Genomic DNA, 17,270 nt, shown 5'->3' on the forward strand with positions numbered 1-17,270 from the left:
TTCCCTCGTTTGCATACCAACCGAAATGTGCATATAACTGTTTTGTGAAATGAAGTGAAACTTTAAAATGTCATAACTTTCTTATTTTACATCCGATTTTGATGAAATTTTCAGTGTTAGGCTTGTTGGATTTTTCTCTTTTTATTCAAATTAAGTGTTTGTTGGGGTGGACTTGTCCTTTAAGCGAAACCAATGGAATAATCACAGATCAAGTTACCAAACTATATACATTAGATTGCTACTTCCGAACGTTATATTGAGAATAATACTTGATTTTTGAATGAATGTAGCAGTTCACCATTTCTGGAAATAAGGTGTATATGCTACGCTCTCCAATGAATGCATTATTGCGCAAGTCATCTGAAATTATGCAAAGCAATTTCGCTTTATTTGCGGTCGGTTTGTGATTCAAGGTCTAACAATACTTGTTAGGGATCAACAGTACACTCAGCCGTGTTATCTTCTTTTCTTTTGTTTGCTCGGGAGGTAAAATATGAAAGAGCTGTATTTTCAAAGGTGAATGGGAGACTGTGCAAAATAGAATAATGAAGATAGAAATCACTTGGAAAGCACGTCGAAGCGGTGACTCATAGCTGTATCACAATAAATAAGCAGATAGGAATATATTCGTCAATAACAATACAATTGCAATCATCATTAGATCATAAAAGAATCGCAATTGGCCTGTTAACAGTTTAGTATTTGAAGAGCTCACTTGCAAAAGGGGTTAGGTCCATTTTTCATCAAATTTGATTTTTTGGTCTCAATGTATAGATTTTTAGTAGCTCTATAAGATGATACCAAAGAAAAGTTTAAATTCCTATTTAAAAGTGATCAAAAATGGCAAAGAAAAATCACTTTTTTTCAAATGGGGTTAGGTCCATTTCAGTTTAGTTGCAAAAGGGATTAGGTCCACACCGAATTTTTTTGGGAAAGAATATTTTAAAAAATATGAATAAAGGTAGATTTCTTTTATACCCAATTTTATGTTGTCATGGTAGGGAATCTTGAAAATTTAGTTTCGCATAGAATATGCAATATAGGAGAATAAAAAAAATGATTTTCTTGGAGTGGACCTAACCCCTTTTGCAAACAAACTCTTCTGAAGAGCTCATTTGTCAAGAGGGGTTAGGTCCATTGTTCATAAATATTATTGTTTTCTGTCTCAAAACCTCTAAATTTTTAGTCGCTTTGATGAAAACAAAGAAAATTTGAAATTTACATGAAAACGTGAAAAAAAAGTGGCAAAGAAAAATCACTTTTTTAATCAAAATAGATTGGATTCATTTCAGTTTACTTGCAAAAGGGGTTAGGTCCACAATGATAATTTTTAAAAGAATTTATAGGAAAAAAATGAAGACAGGTAGATTTCTTTTATACCCAATTTTATGTTCACATGATAGGGTAGTACATCATGACAATTTAGTTTCTCATAAGAATATTGCAGTAAGTGGGAATAAAAAACATGGTTTTTCGCAGAATGGTCCAAAGTGGACCTAAGCCCTTTTGCAACTAAACTCTTCATTTACCGGTATAACACCTTAAAACTGAAATGCTAAATCACCATTTAAAAGTGCCGAGTAATGCCCATGTTTTCGAAGTGTTCGATAAATAAATTAAAATATATAAATTCAACACGATAGTGGTTGCATTTAACGTGATATCAGTTGATTTTACCCCCAAAAAAGGTGGTCACTTATTGGCACTTAAATGGTGATAAAACATTTTAGTTACAAGAATATGATACATTTATGACATATCCATTATCAATGATATAAAAAGGATACATTTCATTTTGATACACATTAATATGAAAAGGCAAATGAGATTATATATACCAAAATAGAACATAAAAAGTATAAGCGTTTGATGCCGCTAGTAAAATATATATGGATATAGTTCATCTAATTACATAGTAAATCCCATTTACTTAGTAATTTTTTTTCATAAAACGAATAAAAAAGAAAAATCGATTCGACGTGTTCAGACGTTGATACAGTGTTTATTCCTGTTTACATTGTAAAATTTTATTATCTTCTTTATAAAAACGAATAAAAGGAAAAATCAACTCGAAGTGTTCGGACGTTTACACTGTTGTTCCCGTTTGCAATTGTCAAAAGGAGGATGAAGATTGACCATGGCGACTCCTTATAAGACTAACATTGGCTATCACACTTAGGCCCTATCGATCCTTTTCACCATCCATAGTCAGTGTGTCCAAATGGCTGCGAGCAATGTGACGGTTCATAAGTTCATTAATGCATATTGCTCATAGATATGCCCGGACGATGAACTCGGTGTCGCCTCCTACCCCAATTTGCAAGAAATAGTTCATTGGCATGGTTGAATCCCTGTCTTCGTGTTCGAGGGAAGGGTTGCTCGTGGTAGGCGGCGGCATCTCGGGCGTTCTCCGTCATCCAAATTGCTCGCCGGTCGGAAGCAATCCCCCATCGGGCTTCCTCGCCGTTTCGGCCAAGACTCCCGCGCATTTCCGTCGCAGACGACACTTTTTTAAAGAGGGGTATCGCGATTCGATCGCGATACCCATGGGGTGGCGGGATAGGATGGGTTATTCCACCACATGAATGTAATTGCCATGGCATGATTCGTCAGTGAAACCTATACCTCAACTTTCATCAAGATCCAGGCACGCCAAAGAAATGTCACGATGTCCTAGAAAGACTTTAGCCTACCACTCTTTCAATCACCATGATTATAACTTCACTTTTTTCTCTCTCGCAAGAAGCCATCAAAGCAATTCTTTCTATTGCGCGGAGCAGATAAATAGGAGAGTAAACATTTATAAATATGGAATGTAAAACCGAAGGCATAATTATGGCAAGATACATTAAGCTTGTGAAATGCTCCTTTTTTGTTAATTTTTGTTGCATTTTTCAATGTTCTCAGTTATACATTCAGATCACCCACATGCACTTCTACCCATGTTTAAAGCAAACTAATTATCATTGTTTGCCAATCGTGCGCTTTCCAGAATTTGTTGTGTAAAAACATTTGTCTGCGATTTCAGTTCAGGATGTGTTTTTAAAAGTGGCTGTTGGTAACGCACTTAACGCTCTATAGATGATTTATCGTTTTTGTAGCGTAAAATATCATGACTATCATTAAACTTTATGTATAGGTTTTCACATTTTGTACCTTGAAAAGATATAGTTTTTCCAGGATTGGAGTAAGGTTAAATCTGAAGTTAGACACAGAATACTTACATTTGATATGAGTTTGAGACAAGGGTCCTTTATAACACTTTTTTGTGAGGTTAAAACCAAAGGCGTCTGGTGCCTCTCCGGGACATTTTCCCGAGTTGTATCACGAATTTTCCAAGACCCTGTTTTTATTAACATCCCTTCTTACGGCAGACAGAAACTAATAGTACAAAATTGACTTATATAACACACAACCCCGCTTTGTCTCAGTTCATTAATGATTTCATAGCCAAGTTAATGTATTTGCAGGAAGCACATGGAGCTTCATTACCCGGAGCCCCTGATCTTTGGCTGAAGACCTTTCTTGGGTTAATGAATATGGGGCCAGCCTCGTTAATGATATAGTCACATGCACCATGGACCTACTAGAGATGGTCACACAAACAAAATTTTTGGTGTGACTGGCATTAACATGAATGTCCCTTAAGCCATGATATAGGCTTAAAAGGGCAATTTGTCATTCGTACAGGGAAGGACCTCTCGGGTCACGTCTTACAAGGACTTGTGAGTGATTTGATCAACCACAACTATGGAAATCCGTCAATGTCATTTTACATCTCCATATACACAAAATGTAAGCGACGTATCTTTGGAAACAAGGAGTAGCACATTCTCTGTTCTATCAAGGCGTCAGTTCTCGAAGACCCTAACTTCAGGATAAATTCCAGTTCCAAAGCACCCCAATTTGCAGAGAGCCATCTAGATATAAGCCTCCCATTTCATAGCAATTTCAGTTCATAAGGGTATGGTTTCAGATTTTGGGGCCGCACACTTTTCTTCATGCAGATTTCAAAAATTCCAAGTGCCCACCGCCCCCCCCCCCCCCCGGCCCGCGTATACATCATATCTTGAAAACTGTCTGACGTTCCTGGCTGATGGGTCGCACGCTTTCTATAGTTGAGATCGATCGATCGGATCAATCGTAACTCTTTGTAAAATCCCCCGGACTCAAAGTGAAGAAAAGAGAGAGAATTGTTCAAAGTAATCTCAGAGGCAGACCATGCAGACAGAGATTGGTATGACATATTTACTCAATGTATATGTATGTTTTATGCTTTATTCCGCAGGTAAACAGATACTATGTTTACATGCATATTGTCCTTATTTTCTTTCTCCCTCTCTGGGCTTCGTTCTCCCTCTCCCTATACATGTAGATCTACTCTCTGTTCCTCCTTGAGTCCTTTCCCGTACGCCTTTTTTCATTTTATTTCATTCCCTGTTACTCTCTCTCTCTCTTTCTTTACTTCCTTTCTTGAGCTTTTTATCTTTTTTTGTTGCATAGGCCTATGGAAATTGAAAATTTGAGATAATAATAACATACAGTTCTTGTGTAGCGCATATCACATTATGAATAATGCCTCTATGCGCTTCCAAAGGACTTGGATATTACTACTCCAGCTGTAGCTTGGCAGCCGTAATTACTAAGATTACAGCGCACACGCATCTCAAGAAATAAATTCCTGCCAGGTACCGAATGATCACAATTTTTGTCTTGTTAAAGTGTATATATTAAATATTCTCATGTTGAATGTATTCATAGAATCTATTTTGTATCTCATATAGGATATTCATGTCTTTATGTAATGTCAATCATAATTGACAATTTATTTATTCATTATTTATTTCGTTTTGTTTACCCAGGGTAACCCCATCATTGGACTAAGCACTGTTTTTCTTGGGGGCCCTGCATACAAGTAACAAATACATCAAATAAATACAAACAATGAAAAGTATTAAACAAGGAAGAAAATATGTTCAAAGAGACAAGCAACAATATTTTTTCTTCTTCTATGTTCTTCATGTCACTTTCCTCTTCATCACTTTTTTTTATTTTTCTTTCTATCTCACTAAATTTTCTCTGACTATTTTTAAAGTCATTTCCCCTCTCCTCCCCCTTTCAATCCATTACTCCCCTTTCTCGCTCCCTCTCTCTCTCTTCCCCTGTGCTTATTCCTCTCTTCCTCAATCTTCCAATTATGAGATACATCTTTTAAGTAGACTTAAGTTTTGATATAGGATACTGTAATCACGTTTTCGTTCATTTGCTTTGTTATATTGTACTTCAGGCGTTTTGTAAATTGACCCTTTCAGCATGAGCTACTGGTCAATTTTATGTGCGTATATAATAATTAATAATAATAAAATAGTCCAATCTGATGGAGTCAGAAGTATAAATACAAGTATTGGTCAGGTGTAAGAGTACAGGAGGGGCAGGGGGGCCCCCTAAAAAATGTTCAATTAGTGAAATAAAAGGGAAATGATATTAACAAAAAGAAAGAAAGAAAGTGCAGAAAAGAAGTAAGATGATAAAAAATAGAGAACTTTGTAGTGCAAATCTAAGCTTTGGCTAACTGAAACCGATCACCTTGCTCCTTATCAAACTACCCAGGCGTTGTCCCTAATAATGGTTATTATAAGGATTTTTTTTCTCCGCGGCGTAGAACGGATTCAAGAACATAGCAAAACTATTGGCAAATGCCCTTCACGACAAAAGAGCAACCAAGAGGTCTTTGTCGAAAATTCGTGAATCAGAATAGCAGTTTCGTCCTGGACTCTGGACAAACCACATATATTTGAAAGTTTTCGTCATCTCTGAAACTTAGGACGAAACTACTGTTCCGGTTCACCATTTTTTTTTCAAAGACCTTCCAGGGGCCCGTTTCATAAACAACTTGCAACTGTTGTAACTTAGCCATTATGGTAACTACCATGGTAACAGGGCTCAGCAGCCAATCAGAATCAAGGTTGCCATGGTATAGTTGCCATAATGGCAAAGTTACAACAGTTGTAAATCTTTATGAAACGGGCCCCAGGTGTTCATTGTCATTTGACGGGCATATCATTACATTTACTGTGTACTTGAATCCGTTCTGCGTCACAGTGCGAAAACTCCTTATTAGTGGAGCTACTGGTTGCATGGGTGGGGTGGGGCAGGGTTTTTGTTATGGATGAGGATTCTGCCCTTTATTTTTGTAAATTTGGTATTTGTGTGTTTTTCAACACCATACATTTTTTGTCGAATTTACTTTAATAACTTGTTCACTTGATTTAATTTTAATTCAAATTTATGACAAAATTATTCATTCATCTAAAAATGATCGGTACTCTGATTCATTGGCACGTTTTTTTTTTCCTTTTAAATACTGCACAGTATAACCGTCAGATCCTTAGAAATTGTTGCCTCATTTGACGGTGGTGGCGGTGATGGTGGTGGCGGCGGTGGTGGAGGTAAATTGTATATTCAAGTGATAATGCTATATTAATTTGTTACCGTCTTCCTTAAATTACAAGTGATTTAAAAATAAATTAATCGTAGCATAAATGGAAGAGATCCCGGTCATTTGTGACTGAGCAGATTCTCTAAACATGTCACATTCGTCTGGAAACATTAATGGATGAGTGCTTGAATAGTTATATTACCAGCATGCCCGGCCAGCATGTTACTTCTGTCTTTGTCATTTCGGCAATGTAACTTACTTAAAGGGGGAGTTCACCCTGATGTTGTATTTAAAAAAAATATGGAAGTTTGCGTTGTAAACATCCATCAAAATTAGCGAAGTAGTGGATTTTTAAAGTTTGGATTTGTGTCAATCGTCACATGCGAGCGCTTCACATACTCACTCATGCAACATTGACGTATATGGACCCCATGGACGAACAGAGTAATTTATGTAAATAACTCTGAAATGGGCAGTCCTTTCGATTATTTTCTTTATTTTATCTATTCAACATATTTGCAATTAATTTTGTTTATTTCAATTGATGCCATTTATGTTATTTATTTATGCTATATATATTTATGTATTGTGTTTTTTAATAATCGGAAAATAAATAAACAAACAAAAACAAACAAACCTGTATAGGGGTGCAATATTGAACTCTCAGTGAAAATGGTGTGAAACTATTGCAAGAACCTAGAATGTCATTTTCATTCTTGCATATACCGACAATTCGGTTCGTTTAATAAAACTATTTCAAATTTACAATAACACTTAAAAGCTACTGAAATCATTCAATTTGATTGGCTGATAGTAACTTTGTTATAGAAATCTTGCATTTGTTTTTATATATCAAGTCTTTGCGAAATTAGACCAATTATGTACATTATCAGATGTTAATCATAACTGTTTTTTCATATACATTTCTTTTTTGGATATATTTTTATACATATCACTTATAGATACATATTTACACTTACCTTCTTCTCTTAGTTTGTTTTATGCTTTATCATATATACTTATATGTCTTTTGCACATTATCAGTTGTTCCCCATTCTTTTCCTTTCTTTGTAACCTGTTTGACCCACCTCTCACTAATTCTCTTGTTATTCATCCCATTATCACTGTTTTGTTCCAGATCCTGTTTGATGTTGCCTGCATCATTATCTTAATCCCTCTTGGCTTGAGGTCTTTTACTGGCCTTACTTACACTAACTTCCCTTTGTGTCTGCCTTCTCCTTTTCTTTCATCCCCTTCACTAACCTGATTGGTCTTCTCTACTCACTAATGCCCCTTTTGTCTCCTTGTTTCTAGTGTTGCTGTAGCTTGTTTGTGGTCTATATTATGGTTGTTCCACTTTATATGTTTGTCATTTTGCCTCCGACGAAGATTCTGCTAGGATCGAAAGCTTCGGCCCCTTTTTGACTTTCATAACTGTTTTGTTAGAATAAGCGAAATTGCAGGGCCCTGGGAACGATTTCTTGGCTGGGGGTGCTGAAGTAAATTTGACAAGCAAAAAAAAAGGATTTCACTATAAAGTGAAGGCCGTTTAGGTAAAAAGAAATTTGACAAGCAAAAAAAAAAAAGCTTTCGCTACAAATTGTTGGTCATTTTCCTTATATTTTTCCCATTCTGCCTATTCAGAATAATACCCACAGCACCTCCGCTTCCCAGGGCGATATTGCCATAACTTTTATTCTACATCCGATTTTGACGAAAATCTTAAGCGTATAAAAATGCTTGTTTGTGTTCTATACATTAATTTTATTCCAATCATCTATATCTTGGGATGAACTTGAGTATAATACTATGTGTTAATCAAGAGAGCTAATTAGTGTTCGTAAGTAATTGAATATATAGCCATCTGCAACATTTAAAAACCAAAGAAACAAATTATTTTCAAACGTGGACGCCAATTCAAATCTCTTTTTAGGAAGTACATTATTGCTTGAAACCGTCAACATCATAACGCAACAGGATCATAATATACGATTGGAGATATTCAGTTTTACTCGGTATTGCTATACCCTCTCCTTTCATAATCTTCGCCCCTCCCCCCCCCCCCCGTATCTCCTCCCATCAACAATTCATGTAATAACATCTCTCCCGTGCGATTAAAGAAATGTATTGTAGCGGTTACAGAGTTAACATGAAAACATGAAATTACTTCATGAATTTTCATGACATCCGAAAGGTCATTAATGCCGGAGCGGGCCCTCATCCATCATGCCCGTGTATTGCAGAGATTATACTGTCAAAAACACACCAGTACCGTATCTTATCAAACATGATATCGTTTGGGAAAGAAATATTGATGATTGAGAAAGGCAGAGAAAGCTAGATGAATAAATGACGTGTGTTTGGGGCCACACGGCAGCTTTATTGCGATAGATGGGACCGGTAACACCTACAAAACCGATTTTAGTCCGATCAAATCTAATACGTTATTTCCAATGGCATACCGTTGTTCGATTTGGTGTCGCTTCATAGTATGGCTGTGCATGAATGTGAGGAAGAAACGAAATGGAGAAGGGAAAGAAGTAAACATAGGTTGGGACATGGTAATAGATAATAGGAGATGGAAAGAGATAAGATAGAATGATTGAGGCGGAAAGAGAGATAGACATGGGTGAGCATGTATAATATATAGCCAAGGGAGAGATTAAAACAGAAAGATATTAGAGAGAGAGAGAGGGAGAGAGAGAGAGAGAAAGAAAGAAACAAAGAGAAGAGGGAAGGGGAAGAGAAGGAGAGATACAGAAGAAGAAGATGGGAAGACAAGATACTGAATAAGAGGGAGACAAAAGTAATATGCAGGGATGATGGTAGGAGGGGAAAAGAGACATATATTATATAAGAGAGGCAGGGGCGGCGGAGCGAAGTTGAAAGTGGGGGGGGGGGCACAGGGAAAAAAGGGCACATTTTCTTTCGTAATGGGCACTTTCTTAAAACAAAGAAAAGATTACTTATCTTCAGTGGCGAATTGGGCCAAAATTTTGAGGGGGCTAGATATGTCGTATCACGTAAATTTATAAGAAGTTGCGAGCGAGCGAGCAAAAAATTTGACATTTTTATAACGAAAATTCAATTTTGTGATAGATTTTGACAACTAATATTCATAAAATAATATCATATTTCACCCTTCTCTCTTTCCTTTCTCTTTTTTTTTCTTGGTCGTGAAAAATTTGGGGAGGGGGCAAAAGCCCCCAAGCCCCCCATCTATCTGTACACCTCTGCTTATCTACCCAACTCACATGACCCATAAAGCTTAAGGCACGTAGGGTCAACTTTACAATTTTTGTAGTAATATATATACACATAAAATGGGTCCTTCTCAGGTGAAAGGGGCACAAAACACGTTCGTGAGGGGCACTTTTCTTGGGTAAAAGGGGGCACTGATTTGAGAAAGGACACTAACGAGAAAGCAATGGGGCACTTGCTCACACATAAAACGGGTCCTTCTCAGATGAAAGGAGCACAGTACAAGTTCGGGGGGGGGCATTTTCTTTCTTAAATAGGGCACTTTTTAGTGCTTCAAAAAGTGGGGGGCACTGTGCCCCCCCCCCCCCCGGATCACCGCCCCTGAAGAGAGGATTACGAAATCTAATTCTGTTAATGTTGTAACTCAGAGATGGGAGAAAATAATAAAGAATCAATATTGAAGCAATCATGAATTTTCAATTTATGCGTTGGATTACAGACGGAGATGAGTTTTTACCGCCATCTCAACAAATCTGAGTACTAAATCAGCATCATGTCTTATTCCGAGATGAAATGAGAGCTTAGGGGTTCGGGTTCAGCGACCAAATATGCATCATCGGCTTCACAGTAACGAGGAAAAAATATATGTCTCATACATTTATTGGAGATTTGATACGTTGTCGAACTGTACTCGAGAAGAAATCGTGTGCAGTCCATTAAACAAAAGCTATCAAATTTTGTAATAATAACCGAAATTTGAAGACTTTGATAATTGTATGAGTAGAAAAGGGACACAAATGATGTTTTATTTACTTTCTATCAACCCGTGTTCTTGTGGTAATCAATGTAAATAGATTACATAAACTGAAGTAATATAATGTTATGATATGTTATTTTCTTAAACAGAAATAGACATTCTTTCTTTATGCTTTTATGCATGTATTGTAGAGCATAATTTGCTTCATGCTGCACAACACTTGTTATATCATCATAATCATATTTATCATTATAACTATTAATATATTATTATTATTATTATTATTATCATCATCATCATCATTTATATCATATAAATGTTGTATGAAAGCAACCTAATCATGACATAATAGTCATCATTTTCCATTATGATTATGAATAATGCAATAATTGTATGCCTATATTTTGAAGGTAATGGATATACAGATTCAGATTCATTTTTTTCACACCTCTTTAAAATACAAAAATACATAAATACAAATAAAATTCTTATACGACAGAACAGATATTGACAAGTATAAAGTATAAGTAGTCATAAACAGATAGTAAAACACAGTAAATAAAAACAATGATTTCCGCTGTACGGCGGATGTGGGGGAAAGACAGAAAGCCATTGGCCTATCGAGGTCTATCCCCCTGATATCGAGGTCTATCCCCCTGATACAAATTATATACGAAGGTATGACTTCCTTCCGTGAATTAAATTAAAGTGATTTGGAACTAGTAAAATTTACTGTATGTTAAAAATATTTAGTCTTTAAAAAATACGTTTTGAGACAACTATCAATAATACAGAGAATGAATGAGCTTAAAATTTTATTCATTTATAGAATCTAAACATGATTTTAGGGGAAAGTATTTGTTTTTGCTACTTGGTAACATAATTAGTGTATTTGTATGTATTGAGAAGTAAACTTATTGTTATCATTTAGTTGGGCCTATATTACAAGACTACATCGCTCAGAATGAAGTTTTGTGTGCTAGGAACCTGACCAGATTTGAGTAGATAAGGTCTTGAGGTGGCGCTATTAAAGGCTACAGGTTCGTATTTGCTTTTTGACAGAAATGAGGTAGTGATATGCACTTAAATTGCCATCTTTTAAAGTATCATCTAAAATTATTTATCAAAATAAAAAGATGTAATTAATGGTGCTTATATATATACAGCAACAAAATCGACAACTTTGTATGTATGAAAAAATTACAATCATTACTTCTAGAATGAATCACCATAATAATCACCAGGATCATGATCATGATCATCATCAACATCATAATTATCATCATCATCATCACCACCATCATCAACATCATCATCCTCATCATCTTCATCACCATCATCAACATCATCATCAGCAAAATCAACATCATCATCACCATCATCATCATCATCCTCATCATCATCATCATCATCATCTTCATCACCATCATCAACATCATCATCATCATTATCCTCATCATCATCTTCATCATCATCACCATCATCATCATCATCATCAAAACATCATCATCATCATCATCATCACCAGCTTACATTTTATACGAAATTTTTCAGCATGACAATTCAGTTAAAAAAAAGTTTCAAAAATCGCATAAGTTTTATGATGGCGCCCTTCATTTCACAGAGAAGGATAACATTAAATACGAGCTTCTAATTTTGGAGGGGTGGTGGAAGAGGGGGAGAGAGAGAGAGAGAGATGGGGAGAAAGAGAGAGAGAGAGAGATAGTGAATGTGTGGGGCTGTGTAATGGAAGTACTCGATCCAGGGTCGCAAAATTAGGTTCCTATAACCGATTCTCGCTTGAGCAAGCCATCTTATCTAGGGTGCATGAATGCTGACATATATAAGAACATGCGCTTCAAAAAGATGTGGAGATGCATACTCTAGGCAGAAATATAGGAGCTTTATTTGTTTAATTGAAAATTTAAGTAAGTGACAAAATATATCACGTATATAGGCAAAGCTACCACTGGAGCCTCAATCATTCTCGTGACTTAAGGAGGTCCCCTAGGGAGGGGTGGGTGCGTACGAAATTACTTCGCATACACTATTTTGTTCAATGTTTTGTTATATGACGTTATGACAATTTCGTCATGCCAGATAATTATTATACCAAGGTTATACCCATTATTGTACAAAAATCGATCATGAACGCAATAATGCAACTCAACTGTATTATGTATATATAGGCCTGCAGCACATCTCATATCCCAATTAACTTAAGCAGGAAACACACAAGAGGAAGTGCGTGTCCCGGCGAATGGCCGGATAATCCCATTAATTTACTGATGACAGAAGATGGCTCCACAGACAGTTCGATCATTATCACTTGTGATCTGTAGAGTTTGCTTATATTGATTGCCTTTGCGATTGTGAGGATATAAGCCACTGCACGAGCAGCACGACTCTCGTCTGTGGGACCATTAGGGTGCATCACTATCAGATGATGTAGGACGTTTACTACAACTCATCGCATCGGGTGCAAATTACTAGTAACCCCGGTAGATCCACCAGCTATACTGGACTGCTGGAAAGCTGACAATACTCATTATGCGCACTTGCTCGTTATGATTAGAAAGGAATTTCCTTCGTACACGTTTCCCGCTTTGCCGACGACCGACTATATACATGTGAACCTTGTAATATACAAGGAAGAGGCCGATGGCAGGAAAAGTGCACGGTGTGTCGAACTTCTGTTGTTGATTTGGGTTGATTATTGATTCACTGTTTTTTTTTAATGGGAAAGCAAACCTTTGTGTTTCACCGGAACAAACATCGAGTGTACACCTCGGCGAGTTACTACAAAGCCAAGGTATACTTAACTGTCCATATAGGTGAAGCCGCTGTAACGCATTTGTATGATATTGTTTTCAGGTTTTTTTTTAAATCATCTATCTCCTGGTCTGTCAAAAACAGTCAAGAAATATACTATACTGTGAGAGTCTAGAAGTTGAAAAGTAAACACTCAATGTTTACTAGCTTTCGAAGTTAACCTTCACCATAATAAGAACACGTTGGTTTGTGCAAGGATACACCATTATTTGACTGTTTGTAAGAACTCTGGCAAATTACATGGACCTTCCGGAAAACTTTCCTCCAAGGAACCTTACAAACATGGTATCGGTGGATCTCAGTGGCTCTTGGAAGTTGGTGAGCAGTGAGAACTTGGACAAGTTCTTGAAGGAGTGTGGCGTCGGGATGGTCCACCGGACGATGGCATCTAAAGTGTGCCCCACGGTGGTCATCAAACAGGATGACAAGGACAACTTCGAGATCGCCACCAAGACCACCCTGAACAAGCAGGAGATGTGCTTCAAGGTCGACGAGGTCTTCAAGGGGAACATTCCGTGGGAGAAATCGGACAGGGAGATGAAGGCATCTTGGGAAGATGAGAAGCTCGTCATCAGGATGGTGGATGACACAGATGGTAGCGGACCTGTGTTTGCCCGGTACCTCGACGGGGAACAGCTCGTGTTGGCTCAGAGCAAGAAAGGAGTGGAAGCCAAGCGGTATTTTCAGAGGATATTACAAACTAAAGAGAAGGAGTAAAAGAACATCATTTTTGGAACATCTCGTACTAGCTTAGAGCAAATTAGGTGGAATCCAAGAGGTATTTTCAAAGGATACTACAAACTAAAGATAATGACTAAAAGAACATCGTTTGGGGAACATCTCGTACCAGCTTAGGGCAAGAAAGGAGTGGAATCTAAGTGGTATTTTCGGAGGAAAGGAGTGGAATCCAAGGGGTATTTTCGGAGGATATTACAAACTAAAGAGAAGGACTAAAAGAACATCATATTGGGAACATCTCGTGTTGGCTCTGAGCAAGAAAGGTGTGAACTCCAAGCGATATTTTCAAAGGATATCACAAACTAAAGAGAGTGACTGGAAATTACACCCGTCTTTTTTAAAATTCTATGCGATATCATGATTATACACAAAGGCTGATTTTTTTCTTTAATCGCTGAAAGTATTTTATATTGCAATAATATGTGCTTTTTTATGCAAATTGAATTTGCAATCTTATATGTATATCAAAGCTATGCATCTGTATATATTGCACTATGATCATTTTAATATCATTTGCCAAGATTGTTTACGCCGCCACTGTAGTATGCAATCAAAAGGACTAGGCTGAAGTACCCCTGTATCTAAAAGAGCAATCCAAATTAATATAAATATAACAAAAATTGAAATAACAATTCCCATTTTTGCAATAAGTAATTGGTTGTTTATTTCAGGAGAAAACCCCCCTCAATGTTTTTCTTTCAAGGCTGTAAGAATTAATTTTGGTAATTTGAAATGTAATAATTGACCACGGCAGTACACCGTGTCTGAATGTGTCAGTATAATAATATTGTGATAATTAATATTATTAATATTACTACTGTTATTATTATCACTGGTTTTATTATTGTTATTTTTAATGCTATTATTATATCGTGATTGCCATATGGTCGATATTTATTTCTTTACTTTTATAAATATTCTTATATTGCAATCATTTGAATCATTTTACTGTTCGTTGAAAACATCATCCTTATCATCATAATTGATCAATTACGATTATCGTAGGTCTGTGTAAAAGTAATTGATATACATTACATATATACGTATATATGTACAAAGCCATGATCTTCCATGAATTAAATTACAACGATGTGAAGCAACAAACCATTTGTATTAAGACGATATTAAGGAAGTGCTGTGCATATTACATATTGCCATAATTTGCAAGTATGAAGAACTCATGTCTATTGTTTGGAAGTACGTGTATATATATCTTTACGATTCCAAGTGTATACTCAAATGGAAATCGAAACTGTCATTTCATAGGCAGGTTCTTTGCTTTGTTTATTTTAATCATAGAAATTGATATATTTGTAGAATTATCTTAAAGGTCAAGTCCATATCAGATAAATGTTGATTCGAATCAATAGAGAAAAATCAAACTAGCACAGCATTGAAAATCTCATCAAAATCAGTTGTAAAATAAGAAAGTTATGACATTTCAAAGTTTCGCTAATTTTTTTTACAAAACAGTTATCTGCACAACTCAGTGATTATGCAAATGAGAGAGTCAATGATGTCCCTAACTCACTATTTTTTTTATTGTTTGAATTATAGAATATTTTAATTTTACCGATGTGACAATAAGGACCAGCTTGACTGAACCATAAAATGTTCAAACAATGGTAATTTCAAATGTTCAGAGAGGATTAAAACTTTATTTCACAGGACAATGAAGAGAAAATTAGAACACTATAGTATTTCATGTATTTTCATGTATAATAAAATACAAAAGAAATAGCGACCGGGCGTCGTCGTCACTAGTCACTTGACAACCACGGGAAGGCAGGATGTGCATATGTTTTGTGAAATTAAGCGAAATTTCCAAAATATCATAACTTATTTTACATCCGATTTTGATGAAATTTTCAGTGTTATGCTTGTTGGAGTCTCCTCTTTTTATTCAAATCACATGTATGTTTGGACGGACTTGTCCTTTAGATGAGATTGTGATATGCCCATGTACTAAGAGGCTGCAAATCGTTTGGCAATGATTTAACTTTCAAGTTGTTGCTTCTTTCAATGATATAAGGTTATTCTGACACTTTCAATTAGTTTCTTTTTGATTATGTTATTACATCATTCATCTCTCATGTGATATGTTTCACTCACGTGACAATTTGGATGTATCCGGTCACGATTCTAACTAGGATCAGAATCTCGAGTGCTAACCGTTACATTATGGAACCAAATATTTTTGATTAAATTTTAAAATATGAAATATATTGCTCATGATTATGTCTGAAGAGTACGATTTATCGCTCGCAATGCTCTTAAGATTAATTAGTTTAACAATGGATGCATTCATGAATGCCTAAGAAGCCTTAAAATAAAAAATAGAAGATGCATACACATCCCTTAGGTAGTTGATCATTAGACATGGCGGCTGTTTTATAATGCAAATAATTTGCAGCACGAAAACATTCATCATACACAGTAAAAATGCTGTTCAAGATTTTATACAACGCTGTTTACTATATGAACCTTACAGTATTTGTTTAACCGTTTAAACAATTATGTTTAATTTATTGAAGATTAGATATTGAAAATGAAACTTTGTTGCTTAAGATTTAAACACTTGTTTAAGCTGTTTAAACAATTACTGTAAGGTTCATATAGTAAACAGCGTTGTATAATTTTTTTTTTACTGTGTACTTGCAAAATTTATGTCCACGCAAAACGTGATCAAACAGAAACTAAATCTCGAACATGGGAGGCACGATCTGAACAATAGTTTGTTTATTCATTCTGTTTACACAACAATGAAACCCCCTTCATTCGTATTTGGTTACTCATTATACAAATGAAAAAAAAACCTAACTAGGTCTACATTCAGGTCCTACCTCCGTTTGATGTTATCATTTCCCTATTCTGATCCTGCAAGTGTGCAAAGAAAGATTTGATCACAATATATCGGTTTCTATTAATTATCATTTGGAGATAAAACATCTCACTAATGGAAATGTGTTATAAATAAAAATATGATTAAACGCCGTGTCTTGCTTGTCATCAATCATACGCAAAATAAAATGTCATTTATCATGTAGCATGACATATATTAGGCTATGAGCAGGCGTGCCAAAAACAACACTGGATGGGGTGGGCGAATATTCCTGGGGCTCACCTATATTTTAGAGGAGTTCCTAATGTTACACATCTTCAATGCTACATTTAAGGGCTGTAAGCAGAATTTTCCAAGGGGTAGGGGATATGAAGAATGGTATTCGACGGGGTAAAGCGTCCAAGGTTGTTATAGCACACTTTTTTAAATTTTCATTGGTGAAATTGAACGATGTGGTGTAC

At 36.0% G+C, this 17,270-nt stretch overlaps 1 protein-coding gene across 1 annotated transcript; it reads left to right on the plus strand.

Annotated features, from left to right (window-relative positions):
* Positions 1-12,608: 12,608 nt before the first annotated feature.
* LOC129265661 (fatty acid-binding protein, adipocyte-like) lies at positions 12,609-16,957 on the plus strand. The gene is made up of 2 exons (XM_064102934.1): positions 12,609-16,403; positions 16,587-16,957. Exon 1 carries the CDS (start codon positions 13,470-13,472, stop codon positions 13,944-13,946), a length of 477 nt encoding a protein of 158 aa, XP_063959004.1. The 5' UTR covers positions 12,609-13,469; the 3' UTR covers positions 13,947-16,403; positions 16,587-16,957.
* Positions 16,958-17,270: the final 313 nt, after the last annotated feature.

Source organism: Lytechinus pictus, chromosome 7, assembly GCF_037042905.1.
Source record: "Lytechinus pictus isolate F3 Inbred chromosome 7, Lp3.0, whole genome shotgun sequence".
Classification (NCBI taxonomy): Eukaryota; Metazoa; Echinodermata; class Echinoidea; order Temnopleuroida; family Toxopneustidae; genus Lytechinus; species Lytechinus pictus.

Bases quoted from the DNA above. Each gene is read 5' to 3' on its own strand.
- LOC129265661 (XM_064102934.1), top strand. From the start codon at position 13,470: ATGGACCTTCCGGAAAACTTTCCTCCAAGGAACCTTACAAACATGGTA.